The sequence below is a fragment of the Prunus persica genome, chromosome G4 (assembly GCF_000346465.2).
Source record: "Prunus persica cultivar Lovell chromosome G4, Prunus_persica_NCBIv2, whole genome shotgun sequence".
NCBI lineage: Eukaryota > Viridiplantae > Streptophyta > Magnoliopsida > Rosales > Rosaceae > Prunus > Prunus persica.
The window spans coordinates 4757519-4783133 of NC_034012.1; the positions used below are offsets into that span (position 1 = coordinate 4757519).

Consider the following 25615-nt stretch of genomic DNA (forward strand, 5'->3'; position numbering starts at 1 on the left):
TGTGCAAAGCTTTGGAGGAGGAGATAGACGAAATCGATCTGTGTGCAGCCTAGGTTTTGAACGAGCGGGAGTTTTTATTTTCCTTAGTTTAACTGGTTAACCAAAAGAACCAGTTTTCATTGTTTTTAAAAAAAGGCCACGTGATGGGCTGTACAGGTACACCCGGCGCACCACAGACAAACTCCAATCTTCAATCGTAATTCCCATGGAAGCGATGATCTTTTGTTCTCTTTACCATGAACATGCTCAAAAAGAGTGCCGTTGGTGATGAACTCGTAAACTAGTAACGGCACTTCTGTCTCTAAACAACAACCTAACAGCCTCACCACATTCCGTTACGTTGAGTCTTCTCTATTATGTTGGGGTAGGAAGCAATTAATAATACTCAATGCAGACTTGTTTAACCACCACCACAAACATGAGGGTCACCATCTACACCTTGTTATGCTTGAAAGAAGTTGCGGTTTTATTCTAAAATTAATTGGCAAGACAGGAGTAGTCCAACTTCTTATAAACCATTTTATTTTTTGTTAATTTTCTAATGTGTGGGACATTTTCACCTGCATTCTCAAAATGCTCATGCATTGCTGGACCTGTCATTGAAACAAATGGGACTTAATTGAGGGGCACATCAAAAATAAATTAAAGATTACAAAAAAGAAACAAAAACCTATGTCCACAAGCTTATAAGTTTATTTGTTGCACCCTAAAAAAAAGCTTACAAGTTTATTTGGGATGTGACTGCGCTTGTTTATCCCTTAATGCTCTCATTAACTAAAAAAGAATAATGATTGTATATCAGTCCTGATCTCTTGGACTACAGTGGTCCAAGAGATTTGTGGTCACTCACCGTTGGATGTAAATTCAACGGTTCACTCACTCTTGCACTCCTTTTAAAAAACTTTTTTCAACCATTGGATTAATATCCAACGGTGGATGACCACAATCTCTTGGACTTCTGTGGTCCAAGAGATTAGGACTGTATATATATATATAATGAGTGTTGCTAAACGAATCCTAAAATTAAGTGAGTACAAAGATGGAAATTTATTTATTTAATAAAAGAAAATATGCTCCTTCAATAAATTGATATAAAATAATTTAGTAAAGTTGTACTTGAACAATTACTCTTCATTTAATAAATTAAGTTGACCCCTGCGATGAACATGTTCATGTTCATGTTCATATTCATATCACATCACTTAAAAAGTAAAGGGTCAGATTGAATTTTCTACTCATTCTTTGTCGGGATATTATGTTGTTAATCTATCTAAATTATTCCACCTATATAATAATTTATAAAAAATTCTAAAATATATAAACTTGTCAATCAATAGGTGCTATAATTTGAGTGCAGCTATAACACCCCATTGCATATCACATAGTATTACCGTGGCACACAATAACGTGCTCATGCTTTAAATTGATTAATTGTCAAATTCCAATTAAATGTCAATTATGTTCTTAGAAAAAGAAAGAATGTGTATCGTTGGGATTTTCTAATTGATTGAGGAAATTTGAAGCAATTATAAGTCTGTCAATTTTTATTTATTTAATTTAATGTTTTATTTTATATTTTTAAGAATAAGTTATCTATTAGGATATTATTTTCCTAATGTGATTTTAGCTATAATATTTATTATTTTCTTGTTAGCTAAGTTTAGGAATATTCTAGAACCTAAGGTTTCCTATGATATTAGGGTTTCTTTGTTTTCTATTTAAGTCAACTCATGTTGTTATATTTGTCAGTTTAAGTATCTTATTTTCAATCAACCTGATCTCTTGGACTACAGGGGTCCAAGAAATTTATGGTCACTCACCGTTGGATGTAAATTCAACGGTTCACTCACTCTTGCACTCATTTTAAAAAACTTTTTTCAACCATTGGATTAATATCCAACGATGGGTGACCACAATCTCTTGGACTCCTGTGGTTCAAGAGATCAGGACTGATATTTGAGGTTTACTCAATTTTTAAAGTGAATTTCAGTTTATTTGTGAATTCCAACATTATTACTTATAGGATTATCGTTTGATATCTTTATCCCTTATATCTAGTTGCATCACTATTACAATGAATCAACCGAGAGGAGGGGACTTTGAACTTGAGTCTACAGTGAGACTTGAGAGGTGGTCTCAATTATATGTCGTATTGTTGGAGACCTCAGTCCACGGTAATTAAGATACATGCATGTATTGAAGATAAAAGTACATCTGTCCTACATGGTAATTAATAGTCGATGCGCGTGCAAAGTCAAGCAATGAGACAAAATCAATATGTACTTGTTTAACTAACAGCACATACCATTTATGTCTACAACCTTCATTTTGTCATGCTCATCAGCACCCGAACCTAACTCATCCTTCTCCTAACCAGTTACATACTCGACGACTCAGGTTCACACCAAATTTTTAGTAGCTCGTGTTAGAACATAATTTTACTTTTCTTTCTAATATTCTTACTTAATCTTGGTTCATTCAAAGGTTGTGTTTAACTGGGCATATGCCTAGCCCTTCTGTTGTTAGGGCCCTGCCATGCTTTTTATTCTTCGGTTCCATTTTGCAATAGGGTAAAGTTGGTTGCCTTGCATATGGTTTTGACAATTATTACTACTCACAAGAATAAACGCTCGTGTTCTTGGAGCTATAAGTAACAAAGAAAATAATCAAACACCACACATATAGTCGTTCCAGCAATACATCTATGTACATTACTTCTATTCTAACCTTGTGGTTCATATAGTTTCTACCGCATCAAGTTTTAACTATCTCCCATCATTATATGACATTAACATTTGGATTTGCATGCTGTCATGCCCATTAGTACTAGAACTGCAATCGCCTCTAACATCCACAGCATACGTGTTTGAAGGTGACCAGAGCAAGTGCACATTCTCTTCAGGACAGAAATTAGAACTTTCCCATGTATGCTTTGCCATTATTCTCATCCCCTCTAGCTCTGAGGCTACCTCTTTCATGGTAGGTCTTTCCTCCCCTTTTAACCTGACACATCTTTTCGCAAGGTTCGCTACATTTTTTGGGGTCTCAATATTTCCTTCACTGAATAGGGTATCGTCCCAAATTCTGTTCAAGCCATCTTCCTCCATTGAACAAACAAATAAGCTTGCTAGGTTTCTCTCTGACTCAGGCCTGGCAAAAGAAAGCGCTACTTTGCTTGTTAGTAGCTCCATCAGGACAACTCCAAAACTATAGACATCACTCTTTTGTGTTACTTGGTTTGAATGGAAGTATTCAGGATCTAAGTATCCAAGTGTCCCTTGCACTAGAGTTGTTACTTGAGTTTGATCCAAAGGAACTAAGCGCGAAGCACCAAAATCTGACACTTTCACCGTGTAATTGTCATGTAACAGTATATTCATTGCTTTCACATCTCGATGTATGATTGGTGTAGAGGTAGAGGAGTGTAAGTATGCTAATGCTCCTGCAGTTTCTGCTGCAATCTTCAATCGTAATTCCCATGAAAGTGATGAACCTTTGCTCTTTTTACCATGAATGTGATGAAAAAGAGTGCCATTGGTGATGTATTCATAAACTAGTAAAGGCACCGGTGTCTCTAAACAGCAACCTAGAAGCCTCACTACATTTCTATGATTGATTTGAGAAAGAACAATCACCTCATTTACAAACTGCTCTTTCTGAGCTGGAACGCCAACTTTTGACTTCTTTATGGCAACCACTTTGTTATCTGCAAGTATTCCTTTGTAAACTATTCCATAACCCCCCTTCACCAACAACTCTACTTTCATTGTAATTGTACTTCTGTAACAGTAAGCCGCCATTTTCTTTAAAGTACTTCTCTTTAAGTTTGATGTACTTTTGTTTCTTCATTCCCCAATATATCGGCCATGAACTTCCAACCAGCAGAACTAAGAGGCCTACACGGATACCTGCACGTTAGAAGTTAAACATAAAGACCAAATTGGACTCTGTAAATTATTTATGTATATTCTGTACTCTCATTGAGCAGGATGTTAAAACTCATTTTAGTTTATTTGTTACTCACTCTCTCAAAAGCTGCACAAAAACAGAGCTTCTTAGAAACAGAGCTCAAAAGTTCGACTGAAAGTAAACAGATATTGAGATTACGTATTCATTTTGCATTTGGATCTTTTTAGTGAGATTAATCAAAGAACTAAAGGAACTTGAAGGAGATCGAGCTTAGAATGGAATGTTGATTCTGTCAATATTGTAAATAACTTCTTTCCTTATTTGTGAATGATTTAGCTTGATCGTAGGAACCATATTAGGATGCTTTTGTAACTATAAGTTTGTGGCTCTGCCTCTTGAATACAACAACAAATCAATTACATATCATTTTCTTACATGGTATCAGAGCATTGATCTGGGCAATAACCAAAAACACAACAAAACCCTAGCCGACCTCCATGGCAGAAAGCAAACCATCAGGCACGGCTTCGGAAACCAAGTGGGATAATCCCAATCACCAACTATACCTTCATTATTCAGACCAACCCGGTGCTATTCTTGTGCCGCAGCCCTTGGTTGAAGATAATTACAGCACATGGAAACAATCCATGACTATGGCCTTAACGGTCAAGAACAAAGTCGGACTCATAGACGGTTCGATCGAAGAGCCGAATGGGAAGGATCCAAGTGAATGGCAGCAGTGGATCGTTGCAATACTTTGGTCCAAACTTGGCTGCTAGGGTCGATGTCAAAAGACATCGCTAGCAGCGTGATTAAATGCAAGAATGCTAGGCAGATGTGGCTGGAACTGCAAGAGAGATTCTCACCTGTGAACGTGGTTCAACTGTTCAATATCGAGAACGAGATTCATGACTGTGTGCAGGGAAGTATGTCCGTGGGATCTTACTTCACGAAATTGAAGGGACTATGGGATGAACGTGACGCTTTGTGCACCTTCTCAATCTGCACTTGTGGATCTGTCAAAGAAATGGCTGCATATTTGGACATGCAGAAGACCATGAAGTTCCTCATGGGTCTCAATGACTCATATGCAAGTGTTCGTAGCAACACTTTGCTGCAAGATCCCTTACCCTCAGTGAACAAGGCGTACTCCCTAGTTCTGCGGCATGAGAAGCAATCGGAAGTGACAGCGGGTAAAGCTCAGGCACACCCGGATGCGACCGTGTTTGTCGTGAAGAATTCTAGCTGTGAATCCGAAGGAGAAAAGGGTGAGTTGAAGTGCACCAAGTGCAACAAAACAAATCACACTGCCAAGAATTGCCGTGCACACCTAAAATGCACGTTTTGCGGATGGAAGGGTCACACAGCCGATTATTGCCGCAAGAAGAAGGCAGCGGCTGAGGCCGAGTTTGGTGCGATGATTTCCAAAGGGAACCAAGCAGCAACGTGTGTGAGAGAGAGGGAGGAGATGCAATTCCCCTTTACTGCTGAAGAGTGCAAACAGATATTGAGTGAGCTGCACAACAGGTCCTCCTCTGCTAATCATGTTGGTAATTCTACAACCCATGCCCTTTCAGGTAAAGCTTTTTCACTCCACTCTAATGGCAAACAAAGTACTTGGATTTTAGACAGTGGATGCACGGACCATATGATTTATGATTCCAACCTATTCTCTACCTCGAGGCCGGTCACTAATCACACAGTAGAATTGCCGAATGGGTCCGTGGCACAAGTGACCCACATTGGCACAGTTGCCTTGTCCCCCAAATTGATTCTTGAGAACGTTTTGTGTGTCCCGTATTTCAAATTGAATTTGATTTCTGTTAGCAAGTTAGCCAATTCATCTTGCATAACCATTTTTCTAAACCAATTTTGTATCATACAGGACCTACGTTCGGGGATGATGATTGGGACGGGAATTGAATGGGAGGGCCTCTACTATCTCGTCGAGGCAAGACAGGAACATACAATCAGGCACAAAAATCCAGCCCATCCCTTTGGCACCAACGCCTTGGCCATCCATCTCCCAGAGTTCTTCCATTATTCTATTTTCCAAATTTGAAACATACCTCTTGTGATACTGACAAGTGTGCAATTTGCCCTTTGGCTAAACAAACAAAACTTCCTTTTCCTTCAAGTTCAATTACTACTCATTCTAAGCTCGATCTCCTTCAACATGCCGAGCTTAATGGCTTAGTGAACAAATCGGCTGGCTGATTTGCAGTTCGAATATAAGCTGTCCGAATCATCCCTTTCTGAATTTTCTCTCTAACCAGATGACAATCTATCTCTATGTGTTTGGTTCTCTCATGAAACACCGGATTCGATGCTATGTGTATAGCCGCCTGATTATCACAAAACAGGGTTACTGGCTGCGTGTGATCAACTCCCAAATCCTTCAAAATGTTCTTCAACCATGTGACTTCGCAGCAAGTGGTAGCCATGGAGCGATACTCGGCCTCCGCACTTGAACGCGATACCGTTGTTTGTTTCTTAGTCTTCCAAGAGATATGTTTCAAATTTGGAAAAGAGAATAATGGAAGAACTCTGGGAGATAGATGGCCAAGGCGTTGGTGCCAAAGGGATGGGCTGGATTTTTGTGCCTGATTGCATGTTCCTGTCTTGCCTCGATCGAGATAGTAGAGGCCCTCCTGTTCAATTCACGTCCCAATCATCATCCCCGAACGTAGGTCCTGTATGATACAAAATTGGTTTAGAAAAATGGTTATGCAAGATGAATTGGCTAACTTGCTAATAGAAATCAAATTCAATTTGAAATACGGGACACACAAAACGTTCTCAAGAATCAATTTGGGGGACAAGGCAACTGTGCCAATGTGGGTCACTTGTGCCACGGACCCATTCGGCAATTCTACTGTGTGATTAGTGACCGGCCTCGAGGTAGAGAACAGGTTGGAATCATAAATCATATGGTCCGTGCATCCACTGTCTAAAATCCAAGTACTTTGTTTGCCATTAGAGTTGAGTGAAAAAACTTTACCTGAAAGGGCATGGGTTGTAGAATTACCAACATGATTAGCAGAGGAGGACTTGTTGTGCAGCTCACTCAATATCTGTTTGCACTCTTCAGCAGTAAGTGGGAATTGCATCTCCTTCCTCTCTCTCACACACGTTGCTTCTTGGTTCCCTTTGGAAATCATCGCACCAAACTCGGCCTCAGCCGCTGCCTTCTTCTTGCGGCAATAATCGGTTGTGTGACCCTTCCATCCGCAAAATGTGCATTTTAGGTGTGCACGGCAATTCTTGGCAATGTGATTTGTTTTGTTGCACTTGGTGCACTTCAACTCACCCTTTTCTCCTTCGGATTCACGGCAAACACGGCCGCATCCGGGTGTGCCTGAGCTTTACCTACTGTCACTTTCGATTGCTTCTCATGCCGCAGAACTAGGGAGTACGCCTTGTTCACTGTGGGTAAGGGATCTTGCAGCAAAGTGTTGCTACGAACACTTGCATATGAGTCATTGAGACCCATGAGGAACTTCATGGTCTTCTGCATGTCCAAATATGCAGCCATTTCTTTGACAGATCCACAAGTGCAGATTGGGAAGGTGCACAAAGCGTCACGTTCATCCCTTAGTCCCTTCAATTTCGTGAAGTTAGATCCCACGGACATACTTCCCTGCACACAGTCATGAATCTCGTTCTCGATATTGAACAGTTGAACCACGTTCACATGTGAGAATCTCTCCTGCAGTTCCAGCCACATCTGCCTAGCATTCTTGCATTTAATCACGCTGCTGGCAATGTCTTTTGACATCGACCCTAGCAGCCAAGTTTGGACCAAAGTATTGCAACGATTCCACTACTGCCATTCACTTGGATCCTTCCCATTCGGCTCTTCGATCGAACCGTCTATGAGTCCGACTTTGTTCTTGACCGTTAAGGCCATAGTCATGGATTGCTTCCATGTGCTGTAATTATCTTCGACCAAGGGCTGCGGCACAAGAATAGCACCGGGTTGGTCTGAATGATGAAGGTATAGTTGGTGATTGGGATTATCCCACTTGGTTTCCGAAGCCGTGCCTGATGGTTTGCTTTCTGCCATGGAGGTCGGCTAGGGTTTTGTTGTGTTTTTGGTTATTGCCCAGATCAATGCTCTGATACCATGTAAGAAAATGATATGTAATTGATTTGTTATTTTATTCAAGAGGCAGAGCCACAAACTTATAGTTACAAAAGCATCCTAATATGGTTCCTACGATCAAGCTAAATCATTCACAAATAAGGAAAGAAGTTATTTACAATATTGACAGAATCAACATCCCATTCTAAGCTCGATCTCCTTCAACATAATACATTACAACCCAACACATACTTATGCATCTTTAAATTCCTTGTTATGTTTTTACATGTGTGTGCGTGCGTGCCGGCATGTCTTTAAACAAATTTATAGTGTTCTCACCTTCGCAGCCATCTGGAAGATATGGGTTGCCATGGTAGCCCTGCAAGCACTGACAAATGTAACCAGCAGAGCGACCGACCAGGTTGACACACTTGCTATTTGCTTTACATGCAAAATCCTTCCTCTTTTGAGCCGTATTACATGGATCTGGATCCTCCCCAATTGCCCAATTAAGAACCGCTGGAAGTTCTGTTATGCTCTCCAGTTGTTGAAAACTTGAATTGGAGAATTTGAACTGTGTTTCTTCCACAAGGAAAGCGTAACTGCAGTTGGTCAAGTCCCCTACTATTTTGGTATGATTGTAAGTGCTAGACAATGTCACAGTTAGATTTTGCAGCCCACTGGGGATGTTAGTTTGGCAGCACCCAATTCCGGAGCAAGAGTCCTGATATTCAATGCTGTCAAGGCTATCACATAACGACATACACCCGGCCAAGTAACTTTCTTGGTCATTCGGGAAAGCGCGGTAGCCTTGGAAAATAGCAATGGTGTCACAGCCAACAGCTATGAACTTGTTTTTGGCCTGGGAGATGGTGAAAGGAGGCACTGAAAACCAAGGGTGGTTGTTGTAGGTTTGGTTGCCCAGCTGGTTATAACAATCTTTGGCTACAAACTGCATTATTTGCAGCTCAGCCTCTTCAAGTGAGATGTTAGAAACAATCATGCCACTATTTCCCCAATATGGTACTATTTGGGGTTCCCTGGATTCGTCACGAGTACAATTGATAAAAAAGGAAGAGTTCAAGTAACAATTTTCTTTAACCCCAAATGGGTATGGAATTGTGAGATTACCACAGTTGTTAGGGCAGTTGGGGCGGGCTAATGGAGCTCCATCTGTTGTTGCAGTTGCTTGTGCAATTAGCAATGAGAGCGGCATAAGCACCCCGATTAAGCAGTAGTGTGAGACCATTTTGTATAATTGTATAATGTCTTGTCTAGTGAGACCATTTTCTTTCGGCTATATAGGCGAAGTAGTTGTAGTGAAGAGACTTGGTCAATGGAGAAATTTTTAGGTGTACTTGGTGTTATAGATATTCGTCTCGTTTCGTTCAATAGACGCATGGTTGTAGACAACCGGTGATAGGAAAGCTTTTCTTTAGTAATAAGTGCAAATTACAGGAAAAAAGTTGATTGCTACATTTATTAATGTTTGTTTTTCCTGACCTACTTGGCTGAGTCTGAGTCCACGGTGAGACTTTGGAGGCGTGGGCATCTTTATTATGATCAAGACCTCAGATGCATAATATATATATTTCTAACCATATACATTATATTATTGCAACACGCAAAGAAAAATTGCCATGACCACATATGCGTTTACAATTCATATAATACTACATCACCAGGAACAAGTCAATTCGAAAAGTCTTCGCCAGATATGGGCATGGTACCTGCAGTCTTTGCTTGTTCCTATCTTTTGTGTTTGGGGCTTCAACAATTTGTAGCGGTTTCAATTCGTTGGGCTGTTTTTGTCATGCTTAGCTGCCAATCCAAAATCTCAAACACACCCATTATGCATATAGACGGTGTCTTCTAAATACTCCTGCGGCAGCAACAGGAATCAGAGTTTATATAAAAATTACTTAAACACAATAGTACCTCCTAATATATCTGGTATTTATGTACACCCGGCAAAAGTTTTCATATAGATAAAAATCAACAATTCAATCAATTAATAACATGATTAACATCTCAATTTGCATTCTGCCATACCTGCTACTTGTACCAGTAGTAATTGTGGTACAAGGACCACAATCACCTCTAAAGTCATCATCGGAAGTGTTTGAAGGTGACCCCAGCGAAAGGGAAGTCTGATCTTCGGGACCCAAATCGTCATCAGCATTAGTTCCCCGTGGATGATTTGCCATAATTCTCATTCCCTCAAGCTCTGTAGCTACTTCTCTCATTGTAGGCCTCTCCTCCCCTTTTAACTTTAGACACCTTTTTGCGAGACGGGCCACATTTCTTACTGTCTCAATATTTCCTTCACTGACTATGTCACCATCAAGAATATGATTTAGGCGCTCTTCTTCTACTGCACAAACAAACATTCTTGCTAGGCTTCTCTCTGACTCAGGCCTATCGTACGAAAATGCCACTTTGCTTGTCAATAGTTCTGCTAGCACAACTCCAAAGCTATAAACATCACTCTTTTCTGTTAGTTGGTTCGATTGGAGATATGCAGGGTCTAAGTATCCAAGTGTTCCCTCCACGAAAGTTACAATTTCAGTTTGATCTAGAGGAATCAATACAGAAGCTCCAAAGTCTGACACTTTTGCCGTGTAATTTTCATCTAAAAGTATATTCATGGCTTTAACATCTCGGTGTATGATTTGCATGAAAGTTGAGAAGTGTAAATATGCTAGAGCTCCTGCAGTTTCTGCAGCAACCTTCAATCGTAATTCCCATGTAAGCGATAATCTTTTGTTCTCTTTACCATGAACATGCTCAAAAAGAGTGCCGTTGGTGACGAACTCGTAAACTAGTACCGGCACTTCTGTCTCTAAACAACAACCTAACAGCCTCACCACATTTCTGTGGTTGATTTCAGAAAGAACAACCAACTCATTAACAAACTGCTCACTCTGGGTTGGAGCACCAATTTTGGACTTCTTAATGGCAACAGTTCTGTTATTTGGTAAAATTCCTTTGTAAACTATTCCATAAGATCCTTTGCCAAGGACCCTGCCGTCATCGTAATTGTTTGTGGCCTTTTCAAGTTCTTCTGCACAAAAGATTCTGGTTGTCTCAACCCCATGATTAGCAAGCTTTTGTTGCAACAATAAACCACCATTGTCTTGAAAGTACTTTTCTTTGAGTTTGATGTACCTTCGCTGCTTCATCCCCCAATATATAGAGCATGAACTTCCAACCAGTAAAGCTAAGATGACACTAATTCCTGCACATAAGTGAAACATACCCAACTGGATTTCATAATTTTTTTTTTTTCATTCTATACTTTTCATGGGGCAGGATGTTTAAAATAAGATTGGTTGCAAGAAGTGTGTTTTACTTAATCTATCTTTTTCTGTATATATGTACTGCTCTCTATTTTAAGGTCAAAGTATTGAAAAAAGCAATATATTCAGATTAATTCACTAGTTAAATAAACAATACATACCCATAACAATGAAAACAATCGTCTTTGATTTATCTTTGCAACTTCTTCCTTTCATGCCGTTGGGACATATACAAGAGTAATTCCCAGGTGTATTTACACAACTTCCAGCAGAGCAGGGGTTTGACTTGCACTCATCGATATCTGAAAAAACATGTCACATTTTATAACCCAATTTATAAAATATTTAAAATAGAACAACAACTAAAAAATCACTAAGATGATCTCATCTCATCACCTTGGCAACCATCTGGAAGGTATGGGTTTCCTTGGTAACCTTCCTTGCACTGGCAAATGTAACCTGTAGGCCGGATGACATTGGGCCAATTTATGCATGTGCTGTTTCCCTTGCAAGCAAAGTCAGCGTGCTTGCTCCTTTGTTCTAAATCACATGGACCATGATCCCCAATTTCCCAATTGACAACAACTGGAAGGTGACTTGTGTTGCTGAGTTGCTGAAAACTTGTGTTTGGGGAGAATGTGAACTCGCTTTTTTCGGCAAGGAAGGCATACCTACACGGGTAGCTAGAGTACCAGTTGGTAGGCATACTGCGACTCAATATAATAGAAATATATTGCACCCCACTAGGGAGTGAAGACAGGGAACAGGCAAAGCCAGAGCAAGAGTCGTCAGTAATTACTAGGTCGGTGTCATTGCCTGAAGAATTATCGTCACAAAAGGTGAAGCAATAGCGATGGATATTGGACAAGGTGTGTCCATCTAGGCCAAGGCCTGGACGGAATCCTAAAAGATTACCTGAAGAGCCACAACCAATGGTGAAAAAATAGTTTTTGGTATTGGAGAAGGTGAAAGGAGGGGGCAGGGGGAGATCAGTTTCCAAACCGACATTCAGATCTGCATCGCAAGCTCGGGTTATGGGCTGCAAAACATGCAACTCACCCTTAAGAGAGATTTTAGTAACGTGGATTTGAATGAGATTATCAGTGCCTGATCTCTTTGTCAAATATGGTATTGGTTCTTCGTCGGGAGTGATACCTGTAGTACAATTGATAAAGAACTCAGGTCCCCGGTAACAACCTTTAGCCATGCCAAATGGATATGGAATTGTGACATTACCGCAGTGGTCGGAGCAGCCATGCAGGGCTTGAGGCAAGAGGGCTTGATCTGCTTCAGCTGTTGTTGGTAATACAAACACCACTAGTACTCCTAGTATTAGCAATGAGATGAACTGTGGCATAAGTAGCATCCCATGTAAGGGTTGTAAGCAAAACCTCATAGTCTTGTTTTGTTTGGGAGTTGAGTTGGGACTAGCCAAAATAAAGTGGCTGGGGCAAAAAATGTGAAGAGGATCATCTCTGTTGCAAGAGGTTAAATGGCTGTAGGAATGAGTGTCAACCGCAAAATCAAATCAATGGCTGTGATTAAGCTGAGCCATGTAACCCCTAGGAGAATATATTCCATGACCTGCTGAGATACCCATACTGACCAGACACATGTTCAATATCCCATCAAATGGTTCTATTCTCCTTATCGACTTTAATAATCATCTTTAAAAGGAAACGATCTTGAGTGATTAAAAGAAAATGATCTTGAGTAATTAAAAGAAACAGATCTTGAATAATTAAAAGGAAAAGATATGATCACAATCAAAATGCAACTCCATTTGTCCTGGAATTTATGTTTAGTTTCTCAAATTAACACATATCTGAATTAGTAGTGCAGCCACGGTAAAGCAAAGTCTCTAGTGCAACCATTTACTATACAATTAATGTTGGGATAGAGTTCTTATAATCTGTGTCTTATTTTTTTTCTTGATGATCAATAGTACAAAATAATCGAATAGCTGGGGAAAATCAAAATCAACTTAAAATGACACCCCCTTATAACTAAATGGGGTTGGTCTTCTTGCATATGTTTTTTGTAATTATAGTTATTCATTTAGAATCGGGAACGGAGGCAATTGATTAAACATGTTCCAAAATGAATTTGCATCAGAAGAATGAATTGGCCATATTAGGCCTGCACAGAAAGCCAAATATTGCAGCCACACCAGTATGTTGGTTGCTGCGAGCTGCAATAGCAATAGCATAACCAGATCCTACATTTCTCTGATAGTGCACAAGTCCAATGGAAAAGACAAATACATCACCCTTATGCAACACCTTGGTGATGTGACGATTGGCATTGCCATATTAACTTGCAAGTTAAATGGTTGAATACGACTTCGAATTCGTTCGACAACAAAAAGTATGATCACAAGAAACACAATCACTTATAAATTCAGCAACAGAAGCATTTCAAGGTGACCCCAGAAAATTCGAAGTCTGGTCTTCAGGACGCAATTGAACATTGTTTCCCTGTGGATGGTGGTTTGCCATAGTTCTCATAATTCCCTCTAGCTCTATAGCTACTTCTTTCATTGTAGGTCTTTCCTCCCCTTTTAACATTAAACATTTTTTCGCGAGATGAGCCACATTTCTTACTGTCTCAATATTTCCTTCAGTGACAATGTCACCATCAAGAATATGATCCAAGCGCTCTTCTTCCATTGCACAAACAAAAAGTCTTGCTAGACTTCTCTCTGCCTCGGGCCTATCATAAGAAAATGCCACTTTTCTTGTCAGTAGCTCTGCTAGGACAACTCCAAAGCTATAAACATCGCTCTTTTCTGTTAGTTGGTTTGAATGAAGATATTCGGGGTCTAAGTATCCGAATGTCCCTTGCACCAATGTTTTTATTTGAGTTTGATCTAGAGGAATCAATACTGAAGCTCCAAAGTCTGACACTTTTGCTGTATAATTATCATCTAATAGTATGTTCATAGCTTTCACATCTCTGTGTATGATTTGCATGAAAGTGGAGGAGTGCAAGTATGCTAGTGCTCCAGCAGTTTCTGCTGCGATCTTCAAACGTAATTCCCATACAAACGATGATCCTTTCTTTTGTTTACCATGAAGGTGCTCAAAAAGAGTGTCATTGGTGATGAACTCGTAAACTAGTAAAGGCACTTCTGCCTCTAAACAACAGCCTAATAGCCTCACCACATTTTTATGATTGATTTGAGAAAGAACAGTCAACTCATTAGCAAACTGCTCACTCTGAGTTGGGGCAGCAACTTTCGACTTTTTTATGGCAACAGTTCTGTTATCTGGTAATATTCCTTTGTAAACTACTCCATAAGCTCCTCTGCCAAGGACTCTACTATCATGGTAATTGTTTGTAGCCTTTTCAAGTTCCACTGCAGTAAAGATTCTGGTTGCCTCACCTCCATGATGAGCAAGCTGTTGCTGTAACAACAAACCGCCATTTTCTCGAAAGTACTTTTCCTTGAGTCTGATGTACTTTCGTTGCTTCATTCCCCAACATATGTAACTCGAACTTCCAACAAGTAAAACCAAGATTAGACTGATACCTGCACTTAAACATTATCAAATTGGAATTAAGAATGTATTTCATTCATTCTATAATTTTCTATAGCGTGTTTAATGTGCTATGACCATAGAACCAATATCCCATGTTATTAGTCAATATCCCATGTTATTAGTCAAACATATATAACACATACCCATAACCATGAGAAGGGTCTTTGATTTCTCTTTGCAACTTCTTTCTTTGGTGCCATTGGGACATAAACAAGAGTGACTCCCAGGTGTATTTATGCACTTTCCGACAGGGCAGGGATTTGACTTGCACTCATCAATATCTGAAACAAAATCACAAAATTAAACCCTTTCATCACAAATTACTCAGATAACTAAGATCCCAACATTTAAATATTTATATATACACATGTATATAAATATGTTCTGCGTTGTGATTTGATCACCTTGGCAGCCATCTGGATGGTATGGGTTCCCTTGGTAACCTTTCTTGCACTTGCAAATGTAACCTGTAGAGCCATGGATGTTATCACTAGGCCAATCCACACACTTGCTATTTCCCTTGCAAGCAAAGTCCTTCTTGCTCTTTCGAGCAGCATCGCATGTCCCATGACCCCCGATTTCCCAATTGACAACCACTGGAAGGTGGCTTGTGTTGTTGAGTTGCTCAAAACTCGTTCCGGGGGAGAATGTGAACTTGCTTTGTTCCACAAGAAAGGCGTACCTGCACGGGTACTTAGTGTACCATTTTCTATGTCGAGCTCGACTAATATTACTAACGGGAGTAAACATCACCGTAAGATTTTGCACTCCTCCAGGGAGTTGAGCTAGGGAACAGGCAAAGCCAGAGCAAGAGTCGTCGTTAATTACTGGGTCAGTGTTATTTCCATCAGAATTGTCGTCACAATAGGTGACGCAATAGCGATTTATATGGGGCAAGGTAGTGTTTCCATCTAGGCCTTGGCCTGGACGGGAACCTTGAAATACTGCAACAATGCCACATCCAACGGCGAATAAATAGTTTTTGTCTTCAGAGAAGGTGAAAGGAGGGGGCAGGAGGAGCACACCGTCAGTGTCATTCTGATCTTCACCGCAAGATCGAGTGACAGGCTGCAAAACATGCATATCACCCTCCTCAAGAGAGATGTTAGTGACGCGGAGCTGAATGAGATCATAAGGACTGCCTGATATCTTTGTCAAATATGGTACCGGGTTTTCGTCTTCGTGAGTAGTAGTACAGTTGATGAAGAACTCAGGGCCGCGGTAGCAACCTGGAGCCATGCCAAATGGATATGGAATTGTGAGATTACCACAGCGGTCAGAGCAGCCAAGCAAGGCCTGAGGCAGGAGGGCTTGATGATCATGTGCTGCTGCTGTTGTTGATGATGTGCTAATTGGTAATACAAGCACTAGCTCTAAAACTATTATTAGCAATGAGATCAGTCGCATAATTGGCATCCCATGTAAGGACTGAAAGAAAATCCCTTCCATGTCTTGTTGCCTAGGCAAATGCGTAGACTAGAACATTGCGGTAAGAATTAGAGGGATTTTTCATGTCAAGCCCACGATCAAACCAATGGCTGGATTTTTAATAGCAACCCCTAATTTTTCTCAATCTTTTAATCAGTTCATCCAAGTAGGGATATATTCTTTATGTGGAATGAGGGATGGGACTTGTCATTTGACGAAAGAGTTGACCGATCCATTGCTTTGATCCTAAGGCTTACTATAATCATCTTTTGGAATTTAACGGAAGAGATCTTTACTAATTATTAGGGAAAGATGTCTTTAGTAATTTAATTGAAAAGATATCTCAATCAAAATGTAAAACCGTTAGTGCCAGGTTAAATGTTTTATTTCCCCTTCCAAATTTGAAATCTAATACTCTCCCCAGATCCCAAGCCTCTACATTTAGAGATGGTGCATTTACTCGCATTTCATAAAATTTGGACCATTCAACTAATTGAATGCTTGTGAATATGCCACATCGATTACAATAAATTTGTGTCCTTTTTTAAAAAAACTGACCTTTTTTAGTGCATTTGACAGAAAAAATAAATAATAATCCCTTTGACAATAAATTCTCTAGTTTCACCTACCGCTCTCTTGGTTCTTTGTTTTGTTTTGTTTTTTTTTTTTTTTTCTGTCTGAGTTCTTTCTCTGTATTTGTAATCTATTCTTATTCTTCTTTTTTTTGGCCTTGACTTCTTCTTGTACTTTATTTCGGAGCTTCGGCTTACAAGAGGAGCCAACCAAGACGTTGTAGACTCATAATTGGTTCTAAGTTTTCAGAAAACTATGACGGGGAATTTCCTGTGCTAGGAGGCAATACATCCAACTGTTCTGAACAACAAGTAGGCTCTCCTAGTCCAGCCCCTCCTCCCAAGTTCAGGTGTCGTATCCAGTGTGATGGATTGTTTATTTGGAAAATTTTACTTTCTACCTCTTTCTCACATACGTCTTTAACTCCATTGTTTGCTGAAGATGGGTAGTGTAACCCAACATTGAAGAAAATAAACGACCAAACCCGTTCATCAATCAGAATATATAGTAATCAATTGGTTTGTTTTTATTATCAATTTCTGCTGATAACTACAGCTTGCAATAACAATCAATTGCAGTAGTGTATTTGGAATTTAGAAGCTATTGATTGGAGCAGATTTGCAATAGCTATAAAGCCGAAAGAGAAAAAAACGAAAGTCAACTTACAAAGACACAAGAGGGAAGAACCAAGACAGTAGTAGGCGAGACTGGAGATGGAGGGATTTTTGTTGTTGTTGTCAAAGCCACTAACAGTGTTTGTTTTTAAAAAGGAAACAAACTTATTGTAGCCGACGTGGCATATTTACAAGCATTGAATTAGATGAATAGTCCAATTTTCATGAAACGGGGCTAAATGCACTATTTCTAAATGTAGAAGCTCGGAATCCCTCTCGCCAACATCTCCATCCGGCCTATCATTTAATGAGCTAGCCAGGATAGGATTGGGGTTGGACCCGGTCCTGTCCCCCTTCTCATCATGGGGGATAGGTCTTGTTTTTGATAATATGTGGAACAATTGTCCATCTCCAAGCACCAAATATGAAACATGACAATAGTCCATTTTAATCGAAATAGTCATGTCCGTCCTGTCCAATTCAAACCATGCATGTAAAAGCACAATTTCTAGTTTAGCCATAACAATACAATCAATATATAACTTTGGGATAGAGTTCTTTAATCACTGTCTATATAGTTTCCTCTTCATGACCATAGTACAAAATAATTGAATAGCAGGGTAAAAATCCACCCCTTATATTCAAATGAGGTTGGTTCACTTATTCAGAATATAGAATGGAGGTAATTGATAACACCTTTATCAACATGAAATGCCTTCACAAGAATGTCATTGGCAATGCAAGGCTTGGACCCAAACACAGCACTAGCAATTATCACCACACCTGGATTTTGGCTGCTGAGAGCTACAATAGCAACAGCATGACCGGATCCTACATTTCTCTGATAGTGCACAAGTCCAATGGGGAAAACAAACACATCACCCTTCTGCAACACCTTGGTGATGTGACGATTTTCGGGGCTCGATGTCACAAACCCAACTTCAAGGCTGCCTTCCAGGACTGTGATAATTTCGGAGGCGCGAGGATGAGTGTGCGGAGGATTGACACCTGATGGTGCATAGTCGATACGGACAAGAGAAATGCCGAGAGTGTTGAGTCCTGGTAGCTGAAACACAGTTACTGGTGTTACACTTGACCCAATTGGGTTTGATGTGTTGCCTTCTAAATGAAGCCCACCAAATGAAAAATCAGCAGCTTCAACTGTCTTGGGGTCCTTGCAAGCTAGGCCATTAACCAGCACTGCCACATTTAACTTGCAAGTTAGTTTGGTGATAACATCATATACACATAGAATTCAAACCAATTTGAGTATTTTGGTTAGTTTTTTTCAGAAGCAGAGAAGCAAAAAAAAAAATCATATATACCTCGACTTCTCGTGTCTGCAACGCAGAAATCTTGAAGCGGACTATGATCAGATGCAATGACATTGACAACTGACAAAGAAAAAGATAAGACTAACCCAAAGAAGAAAATATAAAAGGCCATTTGGTATTTTAAGTATATGCTGCTTTAGAAGTTGTGTCTAATTTGTGGGTCAAATTTAAGTTGTGGGAAAAAATTGTGCAAAAGTACAAGAAGAAAGTGAGGAACTGCAAGGGTCTAAAACAACTACAACCATATATATATGTGTGTACATATATCTCTGCAGTTCAAGCGCTGAAATATATAAAGTCTGCCCCTTCTTCTGTTTTTTTTTTTCTTTTTTTTATTAGTGCTTGTTGCCTAGCGGCGTGCTACAGTAGTAGCAAAGGGATATAATGGCTTGCTCTCATGCAGACAAGCGTTCTCTTGTGTAATTTTGAGAGCTGATGTGGTCGGCTCCTTGTATATCTTTGGCCTACCATTGACCAAGGTGTCTTTATATATAAGGGACAGAGTTATAGCTCTTTTTCCATGCGCACTTTGAAATCACATTTTGGTTTACCTTTAAAAACTGATATCTTTGGCCTACCATTCACCAAAGTCTGCTAATATATTGATGTGATTTAATTACTTTTCTTAAAAGTACAGATAAAAACAGGGATATCTGTTCTCCATGTGGTTTATTTGTTGTGTGAGAATCTACTTATTTTGTCACACGAAAAAGCCTTTGGCTACTTGATCACGGAAATGCTATAATGAGAGGTTGTGGAAACAAAAGATCTCTGGTGGAGCTTGGTTTGGTGTTGTATATTGAGCTATAAAAAAATGAACAAAGTTAACCTAAATGAAGCAAAGCCGGGCCCAAAGAGCAACCAGGCCAAAACAGAGCAGATCACCCCACAGCAAAGGGCTAAACAAAGCAAGCAAAATAATAAAAACAAGAAAACATATATATATATCAACTTGGTTTAGATTGCTTATTGACAATAAACACGAACCGTACGTTTTCTTTATAATTAAAAAAAAAAAAAAAACACGTTAGACACTCTCAAATAAACTCTCAGTCCCTTTTGACTTCAATAGAGCAGATTCCATCTTGGAGTCTAAAACCTTGACTGGAAATTGTAAATTGTGTCCTTGTCCACTTGGAAAGCCCTTGTAAGAACATCACTAGAGATGTCAGGATTCGATCCGAACACTGCATTTGCAATGGTAATAACACCAGGATTTTGGCTGCTGAGAGCTGCAATGGCAACTGCATTACCATATCCAATATTGCGCTGGAAATGCAAAAGGCCTACTGGGAACACAAACACATCACCCACATGAAGTATCTTGGTGATGAGACGGTTTTCGGGGTGGGAGGTGATAAAGCCTACTTGGAGGCTCCCTTCAAGAACTGTCAAGACTTCACTGGCTCTAGGATGTGTGTGTGGAGAATTAACACCCCACGGTGCATAATCAATACGAGCAATGGAGATGCCAAGAGTGTTAAGTCCTGCAATTTGGGCTACATTGACTGGGGTCACATGTGAACCGACTGTGTTTGATGTGTTGCCTGCTAGGTGAAGGCCACTGAAGGAGAAGTCATTGGCTTCAACAAACTTGGGGTCCTTGCAAACGAGGCCATTCACTGGTACTGAAATCATATGATCATGAGAAAACTACATTAGAAACATATATATAATAACCAGTTTACCACTAGCTGACTGATTGATATGAAGTCCTTTTTGGGAAATACAGTAACATATGTAATGATATATAGCTACCTGATCTTACTGGGTCAGCCACGCAGAAATCCTGAAGAGAACTTGGATCAGTTGCCAAAGCAATGGAACAAGTTATGGCAATGAATGCCCAAAATAGAAACTGGGAGGCCATTGGAAATAATTCAACAAGACCTCTTAAACTTTTGTAAGAATAAACTTGAAAGAATTGTGGATTGAGACCTCTACATGTCTCTGATTTTATAGAGATTAAGAGGGTTAAATTTTCTAGTCTTTGTGTGTGATCATTGAAAGCTTGTCATCACTTACCTCCCTTTATCTTTAGGTGCCGGCACTGAAATGGTTTTTTTTCCTGAATATATGATAAAGAATATATTACTCACAAATCTTGAACTGCAAAGTTAGCACTTGGCAGTTGGCATGCAGATTATAAAATCTTCCTACGTCCTTACCTCTTTTGCTGTTCTGTTTATAATGCATAGATTTATGTCATTCAGATTCTATGTACAAGTAATTAATTGTTCCACGTACTTGCTATGTACTTAGAGAATGCATGCAGCTGGAACCTTCGGAGTATTAAAAGGAGTCATGGTTTTGATCTTCACCATTTTCTTGTTTATTAGTTAACTTAGAATGCAGACAGCATTTAATATTGAAGGTTTCTTTAAGCAAATTTAAATAGAAAGCCGGTTTGGGCTTCTTTAATATTGTGCAAAACAACCAGACATAAATGTCAACTCATTTTTTATTCAGAGATGTGGACTCGTTTTTTGACTCAGTTTTTATGTTTTAACAAATTTAGGTTTTTTTCTTTGGCACAGAACAAACTTTGTGTTACTGTTGTTGCATTGGTCCTTCGATTTCAAGATCATCGTTTTTTGTTGCTTGGTTATCTTGGTTTTCAGTCTAAATCTTTTAAGCCATGCAAAAGAGCTCCCAAGATAGCAATTTTTAAATCACCGGTGATGAAAAATACTATAGAAACAGTTTCCAAAACTCAAAACACACTTTTACTTCAAACTCTATGTCATGGCAGGACTTCACGATTGGTAGCAAACTTCGACAACTATTATTCTTTCTTGGAGCAAAAGAATCAAACATAAACAACAACAGATCAACTTGATAACATATCAAGTGAGCATAAACGAATTACCTTCTGAATCAAACAAAATAATTGACCAACAACATGATTGCAATGAAAAATAAACTGTCCAAATTTTCTAACACTACATTACACACTTCAGATTAATTCTAAGTCCCTTTTCATTGAATAAGGTTCCAAATTGGACTCTAAAACTTGGACTGGAAATTGTAGACTGCATTCTTATCCACTTGGAAAGCCTTTGCAACAATATCAGCAGAGATGTCCGGCTTTGATCCAAATACCGCATTTGCTATGGTAATGACACCTGGATTTTGGCTGCTGAGAGCTGCGATAGCAACTGCATTACCATATCCGACATTTTGTTGGTAATGCACAAGGCCTACTGGGAACACAAACACATCACCCTTCTGAAGCACCTTGGTGATGTGGCGGTTTTCAGGGTTGGAGGTGACAAAACCCACTTTGAGGCTCCCTTCCAGGACTGTTAAGATTTCGCTTGCTCGAGGATGCGTGTGGGGAGGATTAATTCCCCATGGTGCGTAGTCGATTCGCGCAATGGAGATGCTAAGAGTATTAAGTCCTGCTATTTGAGCTACATTAACAGAGGTCACGCTTGAGCCAACTGCGTTTGATGTGTTTCCTGCTAGGTGAAGCCCACTGAAGAAGAAGTCATTGACATCAACAAGTTTGGAATCCTTGCAGACAACACCATTCACAAGTACTGAAATCATGATGAGAAAATTCCATTAGAAACATAAAAAAATTCCACTAGCTGATTGACATTATCCTCGTATATATGTACATATGAATATGATTCTAGCTAGCTAGCTACCTGAGGTTTTCGGATCAGCCACGCAGAAATCTTGAAGAGAACTTGGGTCAGATGCCAAAGCAATGGAAGAAGTTATGGCAAGGAAAGCCAACAACAGAAGCTGAGAGGCCATTGGAATTTGGAAATTCTTTGGCTCTATATTGTCACACTGTCAAGACAGTAAACTTTGGAAGCAAGTATAAACTTGAATTGTGGATTGAGAACATACGCCGCTGCAGCTTTTATAGAGAGGGAGCTCGAGCTTGTGGGTTGTCCTATATGCACCGAAAATGTCTATTAGTCTTTGTATCCGCGTATGTGAATTTGTTCTGTACTGAAAGCTTGTCATCAATTACCTGACTCAAATCTCAGATGCCGGCCTTTAAATGGTTCCTTTCTGTGTATGTATGATAAGAATAGCTAGCCAGGTCAAAGTTAATGAACGGAGGCTATCTTATTATTTTATAGTGGAAATTTTGGCCCTATTCTTAACTGGATGAGCTTCAGGAGACTTCTTCAGTTGAACAGGTCATTATGAAGCTAACTTATATATGCCTTTATATTTATACAATACTTGATTTTGTCAAACTCTGTCTTGAGATATTTTATCAATCTAGAAGTTTCTTTCATATATGAAAAACTACGAACGATAACAAAGGAAATTCTTTCTATGTAAATTATTCTTCGATTCCATCAGACAACCATGCAAATCCTTTGCACAATTGAGTGTAACGTGAAGGGTCACTTACCTTGTTGGAAGATAAAGAGAAAAAAAATTAAGGAATTTAGCAAGCCACCAACAGTTTGCTTAAGATATTTCAAAATGGTTGCTTCCATCATGGAGTTTTAGCCACAAATTCTTTTCGTGGCCACATTTTCTACGTAAAATACCATCAGCGAGTAGTTTTTGCTAATGATTCACAGAGAAGAAATCACCATATCATCTCTACAGGTATCTTCTGAAACCACAACTAACAGGATTTCATTACTGAAAGTGTTTAGCAGCGAACCACCTTATCTTGCAGTGCTCATAGCTGGAGGCATTTTCATGATCAGTCAACCTAACAGTTACCTATAGCTTAGTTTCTAATCTTCAGGATTCCCAATTGCTCTCATTGTTTTATTTTACCCTTGTTACATCAATCTTCCGTTCAGCAGAATTTATATTCTCCTTTAACTGCATTGGTCTTTTGCTATCTGGATCATCATTCTTGCTTTAACTGATTGGTTTAAGCCCTTAAATCTTTTAAGGCAAGGCAAGAATTCTACAAATAAATAAATAAAATTTCCTAACCTCTTGTCAGTTGTTCATGAGATTGCATGGACGTTTGCTAGCTGGCTAAAATTGTTTTCCAGTACTTTAACCATGGCCTCCATATATGATAGCAAACTTAAATAATAATTTTATTTCTTGGAGCAGTAGAATCAAACAAATAGCAAATAAACTTGAGTACATTTCTAAGTGAGCATAAACAAATGATTCTGAATCGGACGAAATTTATGGTAGACCAACAAGACTGCAACGAGAAATAAACTGTAACAATTTTCTTAACACTACATTACACACTTCAAATGAATTGTCGGTCCCTTTTCAGTGAAGGTTCCAAATGGGACTCTAAAACTTCGACTGGAAATTGTAGACTGTGTTCTTCTCCACTTGGAAAGCCTTTGCAAGAATATCAGCAGAGATGTCGGGCTTTGATCCAAATACTGCATTTGCAATGGTAATGACACCTGGATTTTGGCTGCTGAGAGCTGCAATGGCAATTGCATTGCCATATCCCACATTTTGTTGGAAATGCACGAGACCAACAGGGAACACAAACACATCACCCTTCTCAAGTACCTTGGTGATGAGACGGTTTTCGGGGTTGGAAGTGACAAAACCCACTTTGAGTCTCCCTTCCAGGACTGTCAAAATTTCACTCGCTCGAGGATGTGTGTGGGGAGGGTTAATACCCCATGGTGCATAGTCGATACGGGCAACAGAGATACCAAAAGCATTAAGTCCTGCAATTTGGGCTACGTTGACAGGGGTCACACTCGAACCAACTGCATTTGATGTGTTGCCTGCTAGATGAAGCCCACTGAAGAAGAAGTCATTGGCTTCAACAAGCTTAGGATCCTTGCAGACAAGACCATTCACAAGTACTGTAATCATGATGAGAAAATTACATTAGACACGGATATAGTTTACCATTTTATCATAGTATGCATGTATTTGTTTTGCAGAAATACAACAAAAAATATATGAAATTGTGATTCTAGCTACCTGAGTTCTTTGCGTCAGCCACGCAGAAATCCTGAAGAGAACTCGGGTCAGATGCCGAAGCAATGGAAGAAGTTATGGCGAGCAATGCCAACAAGAGAAACTTAGAGGCCATGGGAAATTCTCTCTATCTTAATGTCACACTATATATCAAAGATTCAAGGCAGTAAACAGAGAGATGGACCAACTTTGCTTAAACTTTGTAAGCAATGATATATATAAACCTGAGTTGTGGGTTGACACCATATCTCTGTCTCTGCTTTTATAGAGGGAGGGATCTCTTCTCTACGTGTTTGTTGCTGTCCTATGCTTTGAAAATGTCCAGTCTTCATTTTTGTCCTTGTAGTACAAATTTTCATAGAAAGCTGCTTGTCATTGCTTATCTGATCACTTTAATTTTCAGGTGCCGGCATTGGTGCTTCGCCTGCTGCCAAATCTTTAGCCGGGTCAGATTTGATGGAGAGGCTGTATCAAAGGCATGACGCACGGTGAATTAGCAGTCCTGCTTTTGGTCTTTGCAGTTCTGCATTTCATTTTGTTGAATAGAATATTGTTGACAATTTATATTGGAGGTTTCTTTTTGTATCATGCAAATTTGGTTTGAAAGCCAGTTGCCTTGCTCTGACTTAAACAAGGATATATAATGTCTGGAGCAGACGTGGACGTTTTCAATTTGGTGTAGTTTTGCGCACAAAAGTAAGAAACCTTTAAAAATATGTTAAACTGCTGTATCATTAAATATTATTTTATGATTTATGATAGACAGGGGATTTCGGAAATCACGCCATTATAATAACACGATTGCAATCAGCTCCACCAAATTGCTTTATCTCGAGGATTTCCGAAATCCTCTATCATATTAAACCATCAAAGCCTGAGAAAGCTTTCCCTTGTTCCAATTAATTTTGTTGAGTAGCTAATCATTCTTTAT

At 39.4% G+C, this 25615-nt stretch overlaps 8 protein-coding genes across 10 annotated transcripts; 1 reads left to right on the plus strand and 7 right to left on the minus strand.

Moving 5' to 3' along the window:
• On the minus strand, positions 2677 to 3888 carry LOC18780997 (wall-associated receptor kinase 3). The gene has a single exon (XM_007213198.2). The coding sequence runs from the start codon at positions 3798 to 3800 to the stop codon at positions 2766 to 2768; it is 1035 nt and encodes a 344-aa protein (XP_007213260.1). The 5' UTR covers positions 3801 to 3888; the 3' UTR covers positions 2677 to 2765.
• Positions 4694 to 5832, plus strand: LOC109948511. Its single transcript, XM_020561661.1, has 2 exons — positions 4694 to 5486; positions 5795 to 5832. The coding sequence occupies exons 1-2, from the start codon at positions 4694 to 4696 to the stop codon at positions 5830 to 5832; spliced, it is 831 nt and encodes a 276-aa protein (XP_020417250.1).
• Positions 8250 to 9249, minus strand: LOC109948413 (wall-associated receptor kinase 2-like). The gene has a single exon (XM_020561295.1). It carries the CDS (start codon positions 9240 to 9242, stop codon positions 8268 to 8270), a length of 975 nt encoding a protein of 324 aa, XP_020416884.1. The 5' UTR covers positions 9243 to 9249; the 3' UTR covers positions 8250 to 8267.
• LOC18780153 lies at positions 9711 to 16283 on the minus strand. Its single transcript, XM_020561665.1, has 8 exons — positions 15239 to 16283; positions 14978 to 15115; positions 13761 to 14824; positions 13463 to 13520; positions 11689 to 12585; positions 11454 to 11594; positions 10046 to 11231; positions 9711 to 9875 (listed from the first exon to the last, which is right to left on the minus strand). Exons 1-8 carry the CDS (start codon positions 16281 to 16283, stop codon positions 9866 to 9868), a joined length of 4539 nt encoding a protein of 1512 aa, XP_020417254.1. The 3' UTR covers positions 9711 to 9865.
• Positions 17976 to 19316, minus strand: LOC109948837 (putative germin-like protein 2-1). The gene is made up of 2 exons (XM_020562546.1): positions 18775 to 19316; positions 17976 to 18649 (listed from the first exon to the last, which is right to left on the minus strand). The coding sequence occupies exons 1-2, from the start codon at positions 18893 to 18895 to the stop codon at positions 18114 to 18116; spliced, it is 657 nt and encodes a 218-aa protein (XP_020418135.1). The 5' UTR covers positions 18896 to 19316; the 3' UTR covers positions 17976 to 18113.
• Positions 19451 to 20656, minus strand: LOC18779662 (putative germin-like protein 2-1). 2 transcript variants are annotated; one of them, XM_020562699.1, is made up of 2 exons: positions 20539 to 20656; positions 19451 to 20411 (listed from the first exon to the last, which is right to left on the minus strand). In XM_020562699.1, the coding sequence occupies exons 1-2, from the start codon at positions 20651 to 20653 to the stop codon at positions 19876 to 19878; spliced, it is 651 nt and encodes a 216-aa protein (XP_020418288.1). In that variant the 5' UTR covers positions 20654 to 20656; the 3' UTR covers positions 19451 to 19875. The 2 variants fall into 2 exon arrangements, with proteins under 2 accessions (XP_020418288.1, XP_020418287.1); XM_020562698.1 differs by having other exon boundaries at positions 20542 to 20653.
• LOC18780885 (putative germin-like protein 2-1) lies at positions 21557 to 22710 on the minus strand. Its single transcript, XM_007212964.2, has 2 exons — positions 22437 to 22710; positions 21557 to 22325 (listed from the first exon to the last, which is right to left on the minus strand). Exons 1-2 carry the CDS (start codon positions 22546 to 22548, stop codon positions 21790 to 21792), a joined length of 648 nt encoding a protein of 215 aa, XP_007213026.1. The 5' UTR covers positions 22549 to 22710; the 3' UTR covers positions 21557 to 21789.
• Positions 24031 to 24799, minus strand: LOC18779776 (putative germin-like protein 2-1). Of its 2 annotated transcripts, none has more exons than XM_007213254.1 (2): positions 24688 to 24799; positions 24031 to 24566 (listed from the first exon to the last, which is right to left on the minus strand). In XM_007213254.1, exons 1-2 carry the CDS (start codon positions 24797 to 24799, stop codon positions 24031 to 24033), a joined length of 648 nt encoding a protein of 215 aa, XP_007213316.1. The 2 variants fall into 2 exon arrangements, with proteins under 2 accessions (XP_007213316.1, XP_020418114.1); XM_020562525.1 differs by having other exon boundaries at positions 24685 to 24799.